This window comes from Crinia signifera, chromosome 4 (assembly GCF_055691185.1).
Source record: "Crinia signifera chromosome 4, ASM5569118v1, whole genome shotgun sequence".
Taxonomy (NCBI): Eukaryota; Metazoa; Chordata; class Amphibia; order Anura; family Myobatrachidae; genus Crinia; species Crinia signifera.
Window position 1 is genome coordinate 22662908 of NC_139220.1, and position 14353 is coordinate 22677260.

A 14353-nucleotide genomic window follows, 5' to 3' on the forward strand; every position below is an offset into this window, starting at 1 on the left:
TAGAATGTAATTTCTTCATTTGAGGCAGATGTACTAAGCCTAGAAACTAGACTAGAAAGTGATAGTGTATATATATATATATATATATATATATACATATATATATATATATACATACATAGTGTATATATATATATATATATATATATATATATATATATATATATATACATATGGACAAACTGGCAGCACTCAGGGTTTAGTGAAAACAATGCAAGTATATTCAAGACCAACGTTTTTGGGATTGTCCCCTTTGTCAAGGTGAAAATAGAGAATAAGTTATTCACTTTTTCACCTTGACAAAGGGGGTAAAACCTGAAACGTTGGTCTTGAATATACTTGCATTTTTTAACTAAACTCTGAGTGCCGCAGTTCTGTCCATATACCTGTATACTTCTACTGTCCGGAAAGCAAAGACCTTGGAGGTTGGACCTTAGGGAAGGAGTGCCAGGCCTACACTTGACGTCTCTCTCTCTCTCTCTCTCTCTCTCTCTCTATCTCTATCTCTCTCTCTCTCTCTCTATATATATATATATATATATATATATATATATATATATAAAACACCTCAATGTAGATTTTACATTTACTGTACAATATGTTACAAAATGATGGTTTCATTCATAGTCATCGTTTTTACGTATATAGAGCAACCACATCTTTTGTTACAAATGTACTCTACTAGATTGCATTAGAAATTGATTGCATTGCTTTTGCTACACTTTCTATAGTCTGAATTGCTTCAATAGTTCTCTAACCTTACAGTAGAATCTATGGTAAAGGTCGACAGTATCTAGGTCAACATGCACATGTTCAACATAGACAAAAGGTCAACACAAGCAAAATGTCAACATGTCAATGGTAGACATATGCAAAGGTCGACAAGCGTCTTTGGATTTTTTTTTTTTATTGGGACTCCGGTTGGGAATAATAAAGCCCAAAGCATGGAAAGCAAAGTGAGCCATACACACCTGCCGGTGCTAAAGGGGGAAGGGAGCAATGGCGGGGGGAGCGAGACTTATGCTTCATAGCCCTCATTACTGAGGATCTTCCTCGTTGGCACATGGCATGCAGGATGAGTGAGAGAGTCATTATTAATGCGCGGGAATGTGCATCTTTAATGATATTGAATATACACACTAGGCGATAGTGTGAACTATATCGCTCTGAGTGATACCTTTCACAATATCGCCTAGTGGGTATGTGGCTTAACATGCATATGTCTATGTAAAGTAAAAGAGTAGAGGAACATAGAATGGGTTACACGTAACTGGAGTTCTATAGGGAGAATGAATGCATTATGAATCTATAACAAATATTCCCTTGGCTGCAACATCATTTTATGCACATTTTATTTCCAACTTAAATGCCAAAAAATGACTTGGGTGATCCTAACAAGACACAAATTACAAGCATGCCATCATGTCATATTGTTTACAGATATTAATTCACAATAACTTGAGATATTACTTCACAATGTGGTTGTATTTGTTCTTTGCTGTCAAACTCCCAGAATTAATCTAGGCCACTTTAGTATAAAACCCAAATTTAGTCTTTGAAAGAAGAGAGGTGAGCCGAGACAGACCATATCTGGTGGACCCCTTGCAGACCTGCAGTTTAGTGTGAAGATGGCACCAGCCAATCCTGCCAATCAAAAGAAGGGGCGGCTTTTTTAAACTCTGGCATGAGCCAATCATGTCTTACAGACCACCAGCCAATGAGATATTGCCAAGTGGCAGTATTTCATTGGCTGGCAGTCTGCATTTGACCCTGGTGCACAGTAAGCACCAATTTCAAAGAGAGGCCCCTTCTATTCACTGGCAGTCGGTGCACAAATCGGGATTTGCTGGCGGCCAGTGTGGAATTCTAGTCTGTACTGCTCCACCCCAGTGCAGAGAACAGTATGAGGTAACTGGTGGTCGTGGTGGGGGAGATTGGTTTATATACCCCACTTGTAAATTTGCACTCTGAGCACTGATGCAAAGTAAACAATTTCTGCACCCATACTTGAACTAATGCTGGGTATTCCATTACTGCTGCCCTTTACACGTCCCCGGCCAGGGCTGCCACTATGAATTCTGGGGCCCTCCGGACCCTCCCTCATCTCCCCAACTTCTCATCTCCCCCTCCTTATTTCCCCTCCCCCTCCCTTCACTTACCACCTGACTCCTGCTCCCCCCTCCACTCATCCTGAACGCAGTAGGTCCCGAAGCACAGGCTTCTTCATCGCAGGACGCCTGCGTCCAACTAAAATGCAGCACCGGCTGGTGAGCCAATCAGAGCTCGAGTACCGGCAGCTGCTCTGATTGTCTAATGGTACACAAGCTGCCCGCGCTACTCCTGAGGCCGGGACCCTGGACAGCTGTACCCATAGCTCCCCCCTTTCGGCGGCCCTGGCCCCAACCCTCCTTCCCCGCAGTGGATGGCCCGTCGATTGAGCAACTCCCTTAAACCATTTGCAGAAATGCGCATGCACAATCCCCAAACATCTACTTTATACTGGTTCCTATATTTGTATCACTGTCCAGGTCTGCCCTACATGGATAACAAGAAAACATGCAGCAGGATTATATTTTTTGTCTTACACAAAATGAAATACAGTATAAGGGTAAATTCGATTTACTGTAGCTTGGAAATGTGCAAAAAATAAGGTTCTTATGTGATAATTCCATACTTATATTTAGCTCTAAGATGCATGCAGTGACTGTTCTGGGTTCCACTTCTGAATATAGTACATTAAGCTTTAAACGTCTATGAATTGTACATAGCAAGGGCAGATATTATTTGTGGCATCAAGAAACGCTAGCAACCAGGTGACTCTCTCTCGTTGTCAAATGTTGATTGCAAAATTAGTTCTTCTTCCAGAGAACATTTATTCTACAAGGAACCCTTGAGGATGAGAGAGACTTCAGGGAGTTCATTTAGATTTGGACGTGTGCCAATTGCTTCCTGTAAGATACTTTTTTCAAACTGCATGCACTACAAATGTGTGCGTATACATTTTCCATATCGCTGTCTTGTGTCTCTCTGTACAAAAGCTAAGTGCAAGGAAAAAAGGGTCCCCGTAACACAATTATGCATGGAGGCGTCTGCAGTTATAAATGTCTTTCAGTACGTAGTGTGTACTGCAAGGCTGCTGCAACGGATTCGGTATGAAATCCCGACGGTCAAAATCCCGACGGTCAAAATACCAACATTTAAAATCCCGACAAGGTCAAAATCCCGACAAGGTCAAAATTCCGACATATAGAATGTAGACAGGTGAAAAAGTCAACATGGCTTTCGGTCGACAGGTCGCGAGGTCAACATGTGTTTTTTTTTTACCCGAATGTCAACACAGTCATCATGGACACAGTTGGAAGTCAACCGGAGCCCCTCGCATCGCTCGCTTCGCTCACAATGCTTCGGGCACAGTGCCTCACTGCGCTTGGCACACTATTTTATTCTCCCTCCATGCCCTAGTGGATGGTAGGTCATGAAATACCGCCTGTCGGCACATGTCGGGTAAAAAAACTGTGAAAAAACCCATGTCGACATCGCAACATGTCGACTGAAAGTCGTGTTGACTTTTTCACCTGTTTACATTCTATACGTCGGTATTTTGACCTTGTCGAGATTTTGACCATGTCAGGATTTTAAATGTCGGTATTTTGACCTTGTCGGGATTCTGACCGTAGGGATTTTGACTGCATCCCGCTGCAACAGTACACAGTGGCGTGGATAAGTGTATATTTTTTGTGATTGGCTGTTGGTGATTAGGCCTCTGCAGCTAACAGGATGTAAATTATTAGTGTTGTGGCTCTAGTATATGAGCTTGTGGACATCTAATTTCATTATTTAATTGATGTTTCCTTTGATAGGAAAGAAGATTCTCCTTCATTTTTACAAGCAAAATAACAGATGTTTTTATTTGATTTATTTTAGGTTATATACAGTGGCAACTCCTACCTGATTGTAGGAGGGGAGCTACCGCTCCCCACCGTGGCCCCAGCACCAGCACAATGCAGGTGACTAGCAAGGGGGCCCAGAGCAAAAGGGGGCTCATCTTTACTATCTAAGTTATATGTTTTACATACATTTGTCTCCATCAGTTGCTAAATAGGGGGCCCTTACAAGCCTTTGCTACGGGGCCTACGAATATCTAGTTACGCCCCTGCCTGCAGTTTATACTGTAGGTAAAACCCACCACTGTTTCCTTTGTGTTTGTATTTAGGTCTTATAAGGGAGATGTAACATTTTCATTATATGCTGACAAGACACTATTCACTCTCATGTATAGTACATGGCACTTGATTATATTCTTATATTGTGTACAAATAGGGTAACCTGACTTTGGCACTTACTGTATTGCTATCACTATCAAGTTGCACTTCTGAATTATAGCGCCATGTACAGTCAATATATACTTTTGGAATCGCACCAGTTCTACCGTTCCTCTGTAGACAGCGGCATGTACAGTCAATATATACTTTTGGCATCGCACCAGTTCTACCGTTCCTCTGTAGACAGCGGCATGTACAGTCAATATATACTTTTGGCATCGCACCAGTTCTACCGTTCCTCTGCTAACTGCATCTGGAGATGAACTAAACTCAACAAACTGTAATCTCAACATACCGTATACACACAAGTTTTGTATTGCATATGTCGTTTTTCTATTTAAGCTTCGGTGTGCAAAATGTGTCCAACTCTAAATGAGACTCCAAAATGGTTGCAGTCTAATCAGCTTTATTGATGCATTTGCACTAATTCACTCTAAGTTCTCCAGAATGTTAAGATCGGGAGACTAACAGTTACCCGTAGAGGCTGGGATGAGTTTCTTGGGTACTGCAGGAGTGTCATACTTTCGAACTCCATTGTTCTGCCAGTTGGGTTGGCCCCTTGGGTTCTGATCTACAGAAATACAAAAATGTTTTGTCTCCAAATCACTTTGAGGTCTACTTTGACAAGAGAAGATGAACAGAACAAAGTCTGAAGCTTGGGGCGGATGAGAATTGCATAGTATTAGCCCAGGAGACAAGATTTTACTGCTAAATGTAATAATCCTAAAATAAACTGACTTACCTTGTTAATTTCCATCCGCAGCTGTTCATTGTTGGCGCTTGCAGCCCTTTCTGCTGCCTTCTTTTGCCTCTGTGGCCCCCTACCAAAAAATATGTAGTTGACCAATGCATATTCCAGCAAAGCCATGAAGACAAAGACAAAACAACCCATTAGATACATATCAATGGCTTTCACATATGGGATTTTTGGTAGTGTTTCCCGAAGGTGAGTGTTGATAGTGGTCATCGTCAGAACAGTTGTTATTCCTGGAAAGGGAAAAAAATATTATTTTAGATTTATTATCATATTGATAAAGCCAAATAAATACTACTGCAAAAATAAATGGAATATTTAATATTTTGTACTATTAAGAATGCATTCTGTAGTGTGCGCATGCCATATTTTTAAATCAAAAACTATATATCTATATACGGCAGGAGAGATACCCGCCAGCGCTCAGCCTGTGTAATCGACACAAACGCTGCATCAGGACTCCAATGACCTGGCGCCAGGAGACTGGCAGTGACCAGTGTTTATTTTATATCATGTGGTATTCGCGCCTACATTGATGAACAGTGGGGTTCAAGAAATGAATACTTATGCTTTTTATTTATGAGCGATTTATTCCTTTTTCATTAAAACGTTATTGTACTATGAAGCGTTCCATCTATTATTTTCTCCAGATGCGTGAAATGCAGGTTTTTGGCGGGGGTGACCAAGGGCCATCTTAATGTATGGGCTCAATAGGCAGTTGCCCAAGGGGCCATCGAGTTGGGCAGACCAGGTTGTAGGCACCTGCCTCTTGAGCTTCTTGCAAGGCAGTAGAGAATGCTGCCTGGTTCTATTCATCAGAGTCCAGCATCTCTAGCTGCCTTCAAACCTGCAGCCAAAGAGCGCACATCTATCAGCATCCTGATTGGTGGATGACTGGAACTATCCACCAGTCAGAGTATTGACAACCATTCACTGTATGGAATCAAGTGGAGAGATATTGTTTACATTGTTTCCCATGAGTGGGTGTGAAGGGGCCCCAAATGCCTTGCTTTGACCGGGTCTTACAATGCTGTTAATATGGTGATGGGGTGACCATTCGAATGCAAAGAATGGATCCATCTCATGAGAGAGTCATGGGAGTTGTTTGAGCATGTATGATGACTCCCATAGCCTTTAGAAGCGGGCATGCAGAGACGGAAAACCAGTGTCTGATGGTTCTTTTGCACCTAGCTGGCCACCATAAAGACAGATAGATAATCTCTATAGAAATTTAGCTATTCATATAAAACCGGAGGCAGCAAGCATGTAGACATGGCCGATCCAGGAGTAGGGCCGCTATTAAGGAACATTTAACTGACTCTAGGATCGAAAAAAAATTAATTCATAACATGCAGATTTAAAGCACATGCTGAACACAGGAATATGAAATGCATGACCTATGTACAAAACCTTGGAGAAAGATCAAATGTTCAGAGATAAAGTACCAGCCAAACAGACCAACTGTCATTTTTCAAACACAGACGGTAACATAACAGTTATGGCTGATTGGCTATGACTTTGTCCACTCTATCTGTCTCCAAGTCATTTGAACCCCCGTGCATTGTAACATGGCTTGCTCCAGTTACAAAGTTACTTGCGTTCTTTGCTTATCTCAAAGGCAAGGAGAGAGAATTCAAACTTTCAAACTTCAAAAACTAATAACCGTAGACTTCTGATAGGGCAGCAGTGGGTTTACTTACAGCAGAACTGCATTTACAAAATGTACAATTTAAGTTAAGAACGTCGATTCAGCCAACAATCATTTCCATGGGTTGACTGTTGGGTCATACCTAAGGCAACCCTAGCAGCCGAGGCATCATAGTTGATCCAGAAAGAAACCCAGGAGAGGATTGTGATCAAGATAGAAGGCATGTATGTCTGCAAGATGAAATAGCCGATGTTCCTCTTTAGCTTAAAACTGAGCGATAATCTTGGATAGGAACCTGAAAGCAAAACATGTAATGAGGGAAAAAAAAAACAGCAACAAGCAATAACAGATTCCACTGTACAGTGACATCTATCCTCCATGCGATACAAGTCGCACTATACGTAACACATGACTCGGTAGTGCTAGGCCTGTTTGTTGCGACTTTTTCTATTAAAGCATCTTATTTGCAAAACAGAGTAAATAGTACGCACAAGCTGCTTCTGTTGATTAAAATGATATGCAGCATGCATACAGTATATTCACTGTGTGAGTGATACTGGGCCTTATTCTAGTACACTCTAACGCCCCGTACACACGGGGAGATATATTGCTCAGCAATATATTGCTAGCAATATATTGCTGAGCAATATATTGCTCAGTGTCTCCTTTTCATCAGCGACCAGAGATGGGCACTAGGGGGCCCAAGCACTTTTCCAGAGTCTTCTGCGCATGTGCAGGTCTCCAGGAAAATGGTGCTGGGGCTATTTTCCCAGTGATTTTCTTACTGAGCATGCATGGAATGCTGGAAAAATGCCTGCCACCTCATTTCCCTGGTGATTTCTTCAGCACTGACTGCAGAGGGTAAGTATTGAAAAAAAAGGGTGCAATGTTTGAGGTGTGGGCCCGTGGGAACCACACACATACCGCACCAATTATAATCACGCCAGTTACCCACAGTGTTTACTGCACTGGTAAATCTAAAGAGCTATTACATTTTTCAACATATTACCATGCTCTTAACCTGTGGATAACTCACCATAACCCAAAAATTCAGCATTATGGCCCTTATTTAGATCTGATCGCAGTACAAATTTGTTTGGAAAATGGGCAAAAGCATGTGAACTGCAGGTGGGGCAGATTTAACATGTGCAGAGAGAGTTACATTTGGGTGGGGTGTGTTGAAACTGAAATCTAAATTGCAGTGTAAAAATAATGCAGCCAGTATTTACCCTGCACAGAAACAAAAAAACTCCCACAAATCTAACTCTCTCTGCACAGGTCACATCTGCCCCACCTGCAGTGCACATGGTTTTGCCCATTTTCCAAACAAATTTGTACTGCGCTCAGATCTGAATACAGGCCTCTGTGCCAGAACCTATGGCCTTCCCGCACGTCAAGTCCCAGAGGATACATTTAATGCAGATTTTTCTTTAATGGATTTGATATGACAATTAGCCGCAGGGTAAATTTTACTGCTAGCTGAATCTGCCCCATAGATGTCACATGAGTATATAACAGTGACAACATTTCTGATACAGCATCAGCAATGCAAATATTAATTTTATTTACAAAAACTATATATATACAATCATGGCCGGTTCTTTTCTCAATTGAGTAACAAACCTAAAATATGTGCACAAAGAGCAATGGAAGAATTCACCTTGAGACTGTGGAGGCTGAATTGTGAATCTCACTTCAGCACTGAGCAAGGCATTTCCAAATGCTCAGAAAGAAACGATGCATTTATATTATATTATATTGTATTTACGCATTTTTTTACCAACCTGTGGAAAAAACAACATTTTTCGAGAGGAGCTTGTAGTCAACAATGGAAAATTGTGGTAATTCAATTCTCTCAACGCCTGTGACCGCATGTTTACCTCCTCGCCAATAAAACTCAATATCATCAGTGGTATAGCCATCTGCAATACAAATTATGAAATTATTTTAACTAGGTAATTATATTCCCAAATATAATAATAATAATAATAATAATAATAATAATAATAATAATAATAATAATGAATAAAAATAATACTATTATTAATAAATATAATGATAAATATAATAATGATTAAAAATAATACTATTGTTGTTGTTATTATTATTATTATTATTATTATTATTATTATTATTATTATTATTATTATTATTTTTATTAACAACAACAACAACAACAACAACAACAACAACAACAATAATAATAATAATAATAATAATAATAATAATAATAATTATAATTATAATAATAAATAATAATAATAATACTATTAATAATAATAACAATGAATAAAAATAATAATATTATTAATAAACATAATGATAAATATAATAATTATTAAAAATAATACTATTGTATTGTTATTATTAATAACAACAACAACAACAACAACAACAATAATAATACACAACCACAAATAAATCAGCTTATAAACACACAAAAAATATAGACATCTAAACACAAATCCAATTGTTTAATCGGTAATGGTTAGCAAGGTTTTTGACTTTTATGTTACGCTATTACTATTATACATATGAGACTGGTCTCAATCCAAGAATCATATTTTATTTTACTATACAGTAAGTATTACTAGATTCATGGAATTGTCCTTAAAATTGTACAAAAACCAGCTACAGTATCCCGATGTTATGTTAAACAGCACGGGTGAAATGTAATAGGATGAGAAATTCAGAAAGTGAGAAGTTTGGTAAGAAATCTCCAGTTTTTTTAAAGCATCAATCATTTACACTTCAAAATCAAATTCGTTTTGCAGTGTAAATGATTGCCGCTTTAAAAAAACTGGTGATTTTTTACCAAATCTCTCACTTTCTAAATCACTCATCCTTTTAAATTTCCCCCCATATTTCTAATTAAGCTCCCAAAAGTAATCGCTCTCACTTTGTGGGGTTATGCCTGTGTGTATGTGTGTGTGTATGTGTGTGTGTGTGTCTGGGATATGCATTTTAAATAATCTTTGCTAAGCTGCTTCAGTTATAGATATTACTGCAGTGCAGTTGGACAATAGCACACCTGGTTACACAATAAATAAAAGTCTGCAGCCATCTAAATACAGATGTGTCTCATACCCTCCAACATTTCTGGGGCTGAAATCGGTACAAATCCAGAAAGGGGTGTGGCCACAGGTAAATGGGCGTGGCCACGGCACCTTTCAGAATTTGTGCGGGGGAGTGGCCATCTATGGGAGGATGGAGGTTGCAGGACAGATGGGCATGAGTACAAGCATTAGAATCACCCTGTCCCCCGCTGAGCATGCACAAGACAAAATAAAACACCGCCAGTCCCTGTACCTAACAGCTGCTGCACCAGCCCCAGCACAGTGTAGCCTCCCAGGCTGCCTGCCACATGCTTCTGTGGCTGCACGGCCTGCAACATGGAGAACACTTGCTCCAGGTGTGTGAGGCTGGGAGGGATGCGCTGCAGCAGCCACAGCGGTTCCAGACCTTCTCAGTTCAATTAGCCCGCCCCGCGACTACTGAATACAGCCAATGGCAGCAGACGTCACAGAGGCTATGGTGGCTGGCAGGGACAAAAAAGATCAAAAGGCGAAGCTCCATCAGCGGACAGACTGGGAAGCCTAGAAATCGGTACAATCGGTACATTGGATTTTAGTCGGTACAGACCGTTAAAAAACGGCACTGTACCGACTAAATCGGAACAGTTGGAGGATATGGTGTCTAGCCTCATTTTGAGTGTGATTATTTGCAATTGTGAGACATTTGCACCCACAACCACAACCCATAGGATTGCATGGTGCCTACACTCCCATAAACAAGTAGGTTAGTCACAATCGTGATGCACACGCGGATCAGATGAGGCTGGACCGAACTGCACCTTGGATCAGCTTTACCACGGCAAATACTAATTCCATTTGGCTTATTTGTTGCTGATTACAATTTTATGCAAATACCTAAAATTCCATTTTTTTTTTCCTTTGGAAAATTTCAATGCAAAATGATACTTGTACTGTATGGCTGAGAGAAGGGCAGTCAGTCTGCTGGTGCCTACAGTCTGATGCGCTCAGGTGAGGAGTAAGTAGGAATAAAATGTATACGTACATAGACTTGTCAATGACACAACAAATGCTATCAGCCAAGACTGAGGCAGTTAAACATAAGAAGGGGAGAGGAGAAGGTCCTGCCTCCAACTAATTCTTGGTACAGTAGTTCCAGATCTCAGCAAGCTCTGAGCTATCAAAGGCCCACAGAGGGTCACATGACCGGTAAAAACCAGAATGGTAGTGACACAATTAGAACTCTGCCACTCTGTCGAGGAGTTGTCATCTCACCAGCTTTAATGCTCTAGCTGCTTATTCAGGTGAAAAGGGTGATCTGCGGCGGTTGTGGTATATATATATATATAGTCAACAGTGTTTCGGTTGACATTCACTAAGTCAACAGTGATTCGGTCGACACCAAAGAATGATCAACGTACACTAGGTCAACATTGACAGAAGGTTGACACAAGCAAAAGGTCCAAATGAACATGGTTGACAAAGGAAAAGGTTGACACAAGGTTTTCACGTTTTTGTGTCTAAGTCGACATGGACACCGTAGAAGTGTTCCGCTGTGTTCGTCATGCTACGGGCGCGGAGCCTCGCTGCACTCGGCACACATTGATATTCTATGCCCACTGGGATGGTAAATAATGAACTTTTCGGTAAAAAAACTAAATAAGGAAAAATTTGTGTCAACCTTTTCCAGTGCCGACCATGTCTATGTCATAATTGCCTACTTTTGAAAACTAGTTTCAGGGAGATTATAGTTGGTAGTAGAATTTTGCACAGCGCCCCATTGAGGGGGCATGTCGTGTTCCACCCAAAGGGCATGTCTACAGATGGGTCTTGTCCCATCTTTGCAGGGGATGGCGCTGGCGTCGCCAGCCGCCATCCCCCGCCAGCGCCATGGCGACGGTGAGAAGCGGACGCGCGCGCACGAGAGGCGCGCGCGTCCCCTTCCGACGGCGCTTCGATGCGTTCCCCCGGGTCCCCGCCGGCTTGCCGGCGGTAACCCGGGGTCCCCGTCGCCTGCTCGCACCCCCCACTAACCCCCCTAGCCCTGTCCGTCTCCCTGAGGCGGAGACGGACAGGGTTTCCGTCGCGCTAGCACGCGCGTCTCAGTCTCCTCGCTGGCGAGGCTGCTGGCGGGTCGCCAGCGCGTACGTTCTGGCGACCCGCCAGCAAGGATGGCAAAAGACCCATCTGTAGTTCCATTTTTGGAGAGATTGTGAAAAGAGGTTATGAACGTGGCACCTAGAAGCCTGGGTGTGTACTGCTACATCTGAGAGGAAACTTTTAAAATGACTTATATCCAAATGTAGATGAGCCACAAAGCAGTTAGTAAGAGATACTATACTTGGTAAAGTGCTGGGAAATGGTGCTGATGATTCAATGTAAATGTATCTGTCTCTCATTCCTTTTCCCCCCAAAATGTAACAGTGTAATGTGGGCTAGGTGACATGAGGGAGATTGCTAGACCAATGAGGGAGAGAGGGAGATTGCTTCTATGTCAGAATGCAGGAGGGTAGGCAACTATGGTCTATGTCGACCTTTTGCTTGTGTCAAACGTCTGTTAATGTTGACATAGTGTATCTCGACCATTCCTTGGTGTCCACTTAATCACTGACAACCATTAGTGGTCCATCTAGTGACTGTCAACCTACAGTAGTTGTCAACCTGTCCCCGGGATACCATCTGCTGCTGCTGGCCTGTTCTCTAGGCTAGCATTACCTTAGGCAGCATTGCTTGTGTGTAAGATGACCTGTCATAGCCGCGAGGAGCTGCCAAAGGTGGCAAAAGTCACTAAGGTCTCCTTAGCAACCACATTGATAGATAAATAGGTCAGTCCAACTTTTCAATTCATACCGTAGTCCCTGTGAAGATTGGAAAGTTTTTTGTTTGGCACATAAGCCATACAAGTATAAAGCCTTTGATTTCAATATGCTTGGTGTTGCCCATTTCATCATTTACAAAGTACTAGTTAAAAGCCCATCGAAATGACGGCTTCTGCAATGTACTTTCACTTTGAGCTGTGACAGTTTTGAGCTGCAAACTCTCCACCCCACCACCCAGTCCCTGCTCCCACCTCCAATCTCTGTCTTCACAGCTCCCTTTCTCCATATCCAGCAAGTTTGAAACAGATCAGTGTCCCTGCAAAAATTGCTTTCACTTTCTGTTGTGTCTTTCTGTTGAAAAGCTTTGAAAACCAGTCTGCTACCTTCTGTGCATGCGTGAGAGAAAGAGATGTAGATTCACTCTCTGCCAGCAGATGGCAGTAGAGATGTGCAGTTTCTGATTTACTCTGATTTCAAAGCAGGATCTTATTGGCTATCCCAAATCACATGACAGTTGTTGACAGTTGATAGCCAATAAGATCCTGCTTTGAAATCAGAGTAAATCAGAGCCTGCACCTCTCTAGATGGCAGTGTTTCAGAGACTCACGGACACTAGACATATACAGTATATAGATGATTATATTAAGAAATATAACTAACAGCCACCTCTTACTTTGGAGTATGTTCTGAATACATCAGAGACAGTTGTGAATCATCATTTCATCCATACTTTTGTCCTTGTTGGGAGCTGTGGGGTACTTCGACGGTATTTGTTATTTTTTTCCATCAAAATGTCAAGGGCACCGATTCCTATTCATTGCTTTAGACGGAGAGAATGGCTCTTTAGGAGCGAGACTTTCCTGTGGACTTTAAGTCAAGGCACTTTTTTTTTTTTATTTATGAAAAGACAGAGCTTCCAGCTGAAATTTGGGTCAGGTTGGTACTGCATAAATTGCGGCGCAAGTACTATTTGCCAAGACTTTAACAATACCGGCTGGCGTTCATGCATTTCATTTTCAGGTTTCAGCTGTGTTAATAAGAAAATGCTTGTGGACTAAACATATTCCACAAAAATGTTGCACCTGCTGATGTATTTGATTTTAGCTTTGTCTTAGGAATGTTATGATGTGCACCATTGAATTTACAACTCACGCTGCGTTTTATAACAATGGAATTTAAATAGGATGTACTTTTGCATGTGGCTTGCTCTGACACTTCAAATATGGGAATCTGTAAAGTTTTATCGCTTGCTGTTTAACAAGAGGTAAATCACATTTTCTGTCTATGCAAGTCTGTAAAATGACAATATTTCCCTTGCTGCATCTACGCGATAAAGGGACAAAGGAATGTATAATTATTAGTCCATTTGCCTTGATGTAATATGTGAGGATCTCGAAGAATGTCTTACGGCGAAGCAGAATGGTTTATTTGATATAAGAATAATCCCAATATTACCTATACAATAAAGCTCAGCATAGATTTACCTGTTTAAACTTTGTTTATTAGCAGTTTCATTAACAAGAATTTTGTGAACGGTATAGTACATTTCACTAGTACATTGTATATATCTTAGCATTGGCTGCTGCATCCCTATTCTACTGTATTCCAATTGCTTCATATTTTAAAAGGTAAGCGGAATGTAGGTGCAGAGGCGGATTTTCCACAAGACAACCTTGGCATCTAAAGCAGGATGCAGATAGACTAAGGGTGAGACCTACAGTAGGTGGCTGCAGTGGCAGTGCAGCTACCTAGAGAGACACGTTCTCCCTGTACGGTGA

The 14353-nt window shown here is 41.3% G+C and overlaps 1 protein-coding gene across 3 annotated transcripts in view; it reads right to left on the reverse strand.

The window, feature by feature from the left end:
- GABRB2 (gamma-aminobutyric acid type A receptor subunit beta2) overlaps positions 1-14353 on the reverse strand; it is a 283146-nt gene that overhangs the window by 12286 nt on the left and 256507 nt on the right. Inside the window, exons 6-9 of one of the 3 annotated variants that reach the window (XM_083181405.1) lie at positions 8509-8646; positions 6867-7019; positions 5065-5309; positions 4792-4893 (exon numbers count right to left, since the gene is read on the reverse strand). In XM_083181405.1, coding sequence (XP_083037531.1) covers positions 4792-4893; positions 5065-5309; positions 6867-7019; positions 8509-8646 — 638 coding nt within the window. The remainder of the gene's footprint in view (positions 1-4791; positions 4894-5064; positions 5310-6866; positions 7020-8508; positions 8647-14353) is intronic. The other 2 variants (XM_083181406.1, XM_083181407.1) reach the window with 2 other exon arrangements.